The 6,868-nt window shown below is 46.7% G+C and overlaps 1 protein-coding gene across 1 annotated transcript in view; it reads right to left on the bottom strand.

The window, feature by feature from the left end:
* Positions 1–6,868, bottom strand: part of PTGFRN (prostaglandin F2 receptor inhibitor) — a 90,097-nt gene that overhangs the window by 37,924 nt on the left and 45,305 nt on the right. Inside the window, exon 5 of the mRNA XM_007461629.1 lies at positions 6,611–6,868. Within this exon, the coding sequence (XP_007461691.1) occupies positions 6,611–6,868 (258 nt within the window). The remainder of the gene's footprint in view (positions 1–6,610) is intronic.

The raw sequence follows: 6,868 nt of genomic DNA, 5'->3' as shown, positions 1-6,868 counted from the left end.
AGGAATGCCAGCTTGGCAGAAGAGCAAAATCTCTTCATTGACTGGTTGGTCTCCTTGTTCTCTGTTAAAACTAAATCTTAGGCCCACAAAAGGAGGATCCTAATGCAAAAACAAACAAACACGTGGATTCTTGTGGACTTAGAAGGCATAAGTTCCAGTGATTTAAAGGATGTGCAAAGGTCATCTGAACGATTCCCCAGCCTTGGAGGTCGCCTTCAGACTTACACTCCTAGAAAAGATATGACTCCACTACGTCAGAATGGTAGGCGTGTGAGTGGGTGCCTATTTCTTTTATGTTTCGGTGCATGTATGGAAATCTTCCTTTATTGTTGTTTCACAATTTTAAAACTTGTTGGCAGAGATTGGGCCTATTCCTCAAGGCCTGTCGTGCACAGACCTCTTCAGGTAGCCTCTCCTACTGAACAGGAAGCCTCCTGTGAACTCACCAGCCTGTCCCACCTCTACTTCTTATTCAGCAAACATTCAGAGACCCTACCACCCGCCAGCTTCCCTGCTCTCTGAGGACTTTACTTGAACATTCCCTTGAACTTCAGTTACAGGTCTGTCTGCCTCATGGACCTTCTATAGGGCTCTTCTCAGGGTCTGGGACCCCCCCTATTTGATTCATCTGTGTGTGCTATGTATGCAGTGCCTTGTACATAAAAGACATTAACACACTTGCTGAACTGGACTAAATTTAATATTTTGCATAAAAATGCTCATTTTCAGCATAAGCATTACACTACTGATTACTGCTATATTCTGCTTGATCTCATCAAGAAATCATCTAAGAATGTAATAGTGGTTATGTTTAAAAAATGCTTATCAGTTAAAGATGCATACTAAAGTATTTAATGGCAAAATGACATGATGTCTGGGATGTGTTTTACATTCTTCCAGAAGGCAAAGAAAAGAGGGGGCAGGGGAAAGAAAGCGAGAGAGTGTATGTACGTGTGTGTGTCTAGGGGAGGGAAGAGACATGAAATAAGATTAGCAAAATACTGATAACTGTTGAAGCTGGTGGTTTGTTCTACTTCTGGGTAAATTTCTACTGCAAAAGTTTAGCACGAACAAACAACCCACCCACATTGTAAGCCCTTTTACAGAATACTGAGGTCAGTCTAAGGCACAACATCACTAACCTTCCAAGAAACAAGGATCTCTCCCCAGTCTAGCTCCCAGGACGACCTGCTCATTTGCACACCACCTCCTGAAGCTGTGGCCTCCCGTACTGCAAGCCCCACCAAGAAAGACTTTGTTTTCTGATTATGGGTCATTAAACTCCTTTGTTATAACTTCCAAAACAATGAAAATGTTCCGAATCATTGGCTAATTTGTAAAAGCAGAAATTTTGTGCCTACCACATGCAGGGACCTGAACCAGGGGATTTCACAGATTACCTCATTTATTCACTCTCACAACAATTCTGTAAGGAAGGTACAAGGATACTAATAACTGGCATTTATGGAGGGCTTCCTGTATGCCAGGGACCAGGCCATACACTTTCCTTGCATGCTCGTTTAATCTTCAGCACAACCTTATATGATAGATACTGTTTTCACATACTTTTCCTAAACCAAACCAAACCAAACCAAAACCGAAATCAAAGCCCAAAGGAGGTTAAGTTCAAAGACTAAGATCTTGCACAGTGCGGGGTGGGGGGGGGGGGGGTGGCGAGCAGAATCATAGGAGAGGCTTTGGCCACGTGGCCTGGCTCCGACTAGGGCCGAATTGCACAACCTCATTACACACCCAGTTATTCATGCTTCTCAAAGCCAGCTCCATCCCAGAAGACAAGAGGGATGATAACAGCTGAGGCACTGATCCTGAACTGTGTACAACAGGGCCATGTTCTAATACCCGCTTTGAAGCTTAGCTAACTTGGGAGAGCTAATTAGATGAACAGGCTGCAAGCACGAGTCAGAAGAAACAGGAGGAAGAGGGCGCTTTTTTCTGCCGATGCCTGTTTTATTACCCTGAACTGGGCAAGTACTTTAGATGCAGCTGAGCGAGTTGACTAACTGTCAGAGTTGCCACTATCATCATCGGTATACAACAATTAAATATTCTCTGGGAGGCTTCCCTGGTGGCGTAGTGGTTGAGAGTCCGCCTGCCGACGCAGGGGACACGGGTTTGTGCCCCGGTCCGGGAGGATCCCACATGCCGCAGAGCGGCTGGGCCCATGAGCCATGGCCGCTGAGCCTGCACGTCCGGAGCCTGTGCTCCGCAACGGGAGAGGCCACAACAGTGAGAGGCCCGCGTACCGCAAAAAAAAAAGAAAAAAAAATTCTGCAGATCTAAATCTTATCTTCTGCAGACGGCAAAGAACTCTCAAATCTCTATCAAGTACTTAGCAGATTAACAGCTCCTTTTAAAGAAAAATAATTACCTTCCTCGCTGGCACACGGCTGGAAGAGGGGACGGTCCGCAAGTGGGGAAGAATGCAAATCAGGTGCCTAAGCCTGAATAGCACAACTCAGCTCTGCCGTTTCCTGCTCGTGTATCTGAAGCCCGTGGAACCCTCTCCAATTAACACCACAGAAGTCTGGGACTTCGGGCAGAGAACTCAACCATGAACTGATTAGTATCCAACTCTTGCCAAGGGCTCATTTAAGACATCTGATAGCAGAGAGAGATGGCTTAACATGCAGATTAACCAGCCATTCCTCCAGATTCTCTATAGTTTTAGCCATATACTAAATTGGATCAACACAAAGCAACATTTGTCCTCCACAGTAACTCAGTTTCTTACAAAAACTCCTTCACACACTTAAGATTTATGCCTTCAGCTTTTATGGGGAGTGGATATAAGAAACATCCATTTAAACAATCACTTAGAGCGTTTGTAAAAGAACAGTTGAAAGCACTGTCCATTATGCTATCGAATGCCCCTTAAACAAAACAAGCGCATGATAAATTCAGTGCCAAGAAAAAGTTTGTCTCTCTTTTGTTTGTTTTCCATCATCAGAGGAGAACTGTATAATCACATCTCTCTTGCCTCAACTCTCCAAAACTTCAGAGGCAAATTCAGTGCTCAAATGCAGTAACTAATCCATCCCAACCATCTTGCAATACCTATTCTTTGATTTTTTTTTTTTACCCCTTTTGGTCTTGATTTTATTTTTGTGCCTCCTGCTTTAAATTGGACTTTGTTTTGCAACCCAACTTAAATCTTTTTGCCTTCAAAAGTAGGGCATCCATCCTAAGTAAAGAGATTTTTTCTTACCCTCTAAAAAATTATAGTCCTCCCAGCTGCTACAAGTGCTCCTGGACTTGACAGACCCATTCACATCATTGCCCTGATCTCTCTGGTTAACACGATGGAATGTGAGAAGACCCCAATCAGCTTCAACCCCTCATCTACTCAGTGCACCCAAGCAAACAAGAACAAGAACGACCCAGCTTTTAGGACTCTATGCTTTAGAGTTTCAGGAGTGAAGCTGATCCCCAAAGCCAAACTGTTTCCACATAGGATGACAATACTCGGGACAGACTCCCCTCAAGATGAAAATACTTGGGACAGACTTGACCTAGGGCCATAATTCTGTCCAAGCCATTCTAAACATTTCTTTTGAAATAAAAGGAACAAGCATTAACCGCTGCATAGATTCTACTTTCGAAAGATGATGCAGTAACGTTTCCCATCTCACGTGCCCTTTTTGAAATGTGACCTTGCTGGTCTCCCATTAAGAGATGGGGTCTCTTTCTCTACCCCCTTGAACTTGGACAGACTCTGTGATGGCTCTGACCAAAAACAGAAAACAGCGGAGGTGCACTGTACCAGTCCCAGGGATAGCTTTCAACTAGCCAGGCAATTCTACTTTCTGCGTCTTGGCAGCCAGCCGCCACATAAGAAGAATGACTGTCCTGAGAAGACGGTGCCATGAGAAACCCAAGCCACATGGACAGGGCCTGGATGAGACACCACTTGGGGACAGAGAGAGATGCCCTGGAACGTGGTGACAGGTGCATGAGAAAGCCATCTGGAAGGGGATCCCCAGCCCTAGCTGTCCCAGCTGTCACCATGTGCATCAGAGATGAACCCCATTGAGTTCTTCCCTAATTCCTGACCCTCAAAATTGTGAGCAAAATGAAAATCAGTGGTTTTCAGGTGGGGATTGGGACAGTACCTCACTCGCACTGTTTGCGGGGATCAAATATTTAATGCGTGTAAAGCCCTTGGCCTAGTCCCTGGCATGCAGTAAGTGTTCAATACACGGTAGTTATTATGTTTAATCTGTCAGGTAGCAAAATTGAGCATTTTGTGTAATACCTGCATAGGGAACTGGCTTTCTCAAGAGCTCTTCTGTGACAACATTCCACAGTCACACAACATAAGATGACCTATCTAAATAGAGTACATCCTGTCTTGTTGCCACCTCTCAGTTAGCCTCAGCAGGCCCCAATTTACATGTGGCATGGTATCCACATGCATACACAGACATGTTGTAGATCTAGAGAGAATCACACAGTGTCAAGCCAGGCCTGATCACTGCTGAGCGGAGAATCCAATTGGGAGGTCCTGGAGAAAAAGGCTACTGCTGTACTCAGGCCCAACTCACCTCCTGACAAGTGTCCAGGGAGCTGTAATGGTATGAGTCACAGGCACAGGGAAGGAGGAGAGATTTAAGGGGAAGACAGGAGAAAAATACCACTTACACTCCTGGAGGGTTTGCCCACGTGCAGTATCTCTGAATATTCTGAGCTGAACGATATTGCTTTCTTTGCAATTCTTCTTTTCCTATGCACATATCTTAACATATCCATGTGTTGGTGCTGGTTTATCTACCCATCAGGCCAGTGTTTACTGAGTGCCCATTACGTGCAAAGAACTGTGAGAGATGCGGGGTCTGGGGCCTTAGATCAGCCAGGGGAAAAGCACACTGACAGCTTTCGCAACAACCGTGTTGGATCCTCAGAATAATAACCAAACCTTTTCCCACAATTTAGTCTCTTTATTTCTTCCCACTCTCTGGAGAACACAGCCACCAACAAATCCCTTCCAGCTAAAAGAGCCCGTTCCCTCCCCGAGTTCCCCTCCTGTTTCCTGACAGTCTCTGCATCTCTCCCCCCACCCCCGGGGTTGCTGGGTGGGGGAGGGGTGCGGAGCATCCTCTCTGGGATCTGACAGCACCGCACAAGGCACCGAGGATCAGGGCTGTGAGGCACATTCAGCTCCAGGGATGAAAACTCTTCTTCTGGTGCTGACGACATCTGTTGTATTTTGAAGGTTGCTAAGGAGAGTTCTAGCTGGGCTAACATTGTTCCAGTTCACTCATGATGAGTTTCTCGCACGGGGTTCAGACGGCAGAAAGAAAAGCTCGCCAGATGAACCCACTCCTTTCACTTTGCAGATATCAAAGAATCACTTTGCTACCAGGGATGAGTAACGCCCCGCCCGGTCTCGCTCAGAATTGGACGGACACTCTGCTTACCCTATTATGACTCGTCTTCTCCCTGCCCCCTCCGTCCCCACTTGCCAACTCCCCATCTTTGCCAAATAACAGCTTATTAGGAAGAAACAGACAGTGAATGTGCCACTAGCCCAGGAGAAGATTTCACTGCAGAGACAAGGAAGAGCTGAGAAATGAGTTGGGGCTCACGGCGGGAGGATGTTTAGCATTAGACAAAGGAGGAAATGATTTCCGAGCCTTTAGAGATCTGTTTTACCTCCTAATAGAGCAATGCCAAATGCCTTCATGCAGGCTCGGAACAGTCAGGGGACAGCAGAGAGATCAAGCCTCACAACAGGGAAGAGGCTAACCGGCAGGCCTGTCTCCATCTTTGCCGTAATGGACTTGGGAAGCAAAGCACTCCACACTCCACCCGGCCCCATCCTGCCTAAGTCCACTTGCGATTAATTACAAGATAGTAACAAAATTAGGAAAAGTCAGGCCTGGAGGGCAAGCATTCAGGAAAATAAGAGATGGGGAAGGTGAGCATGGTAAAAAAAGAAGAGGATATGACAATGACCTTCACATATATGACAAGTAACAATAACATGGGTGGCAAGGAGGGCAACAGTTGAGGGCCACTCTGCTCCTCCCTTGGGAATCGGACGTGGGGAGCGAGCCCTCCAGAAGAGCAGGGGAAGCAGGAAGCCCCCTGGATTTAACTGGTATCTGTAAAAAAAAATTCATTTGGGCATTCCAGGGCATTCAGTGACAAAAACGTGTTCCATTAACTAAAGGAATTCTTTTTCTTCCCTGGGCTTTAGAAAAGCCCCAGCTCCTGCCAGAGAGTACCTAGGAGTCTAGGCAAAGGAAAGGGAGAATGGCGGTGTTCTCCCTCCAACAAAGATCCATTTCAAAGAGCCATTCAGCAGGGCCCCCCCCTCCACCCTGCAAATCTCGACAACAAAAGGAATATATATCCTCTCAGATGAGGGTATTGAGACAACTGAGGCCACATTATCTAAACATTTCCCTTGCCTGCCAGATTCTATTTCAGCCAGTTTTGTTTTCTCCCCCAGCTTGGGATCTATGCAGGAGAGAGTAGGCTTGTCCTGATATCAAGAAGGCCCAAACAATACAGCTCCCTTACTCCTCTCCATATCCCAGAGGAGGGATTAAGCCAGAGAGGTGAAGAGCCATCCCTCCAAACCACTCACCTAGCCAGGTCACAGCCACAGCACCTGGGGCCGACATGGCCTCTGCCACCTTATGCCAGCTCCTGTTGTGCCCGGGTGTCCAGAGCGCCACGTGGCAGAAATAGTAGCCAGCATTTTCTTTGCTAACATCTCGAACCAGTAAATGGTAGGAGCGTGCATCCACGTGACTCAAGGCCATGTGAGGAGAGCTGTGCACCAGGGAATCATGGTCCAGCCGAGCCAACACATGGGGGCCGGGCAAGATGCTGTCAGGCGTCC

Source organism: Lipotes vexillifer, unplaced genomic scaffold, assembly GCF_000442215.2.
Source record: "Lipotes vexillifer unplaced genomic scaffold, Lipotes_vexillifer_v1.1 scaffold858, whole genome shotgun sequence".
Taxonomy (NCBI): domain Eukaryota; kingdom Metazoa; phylum Chordata; class Mammalia; order Artiodactyla; family Lipotidae; genus Lipotes; species Lipotes vexillifer.
This window is presented reverse-complemented; position numbering and strand designations above follow the sequence as displayed.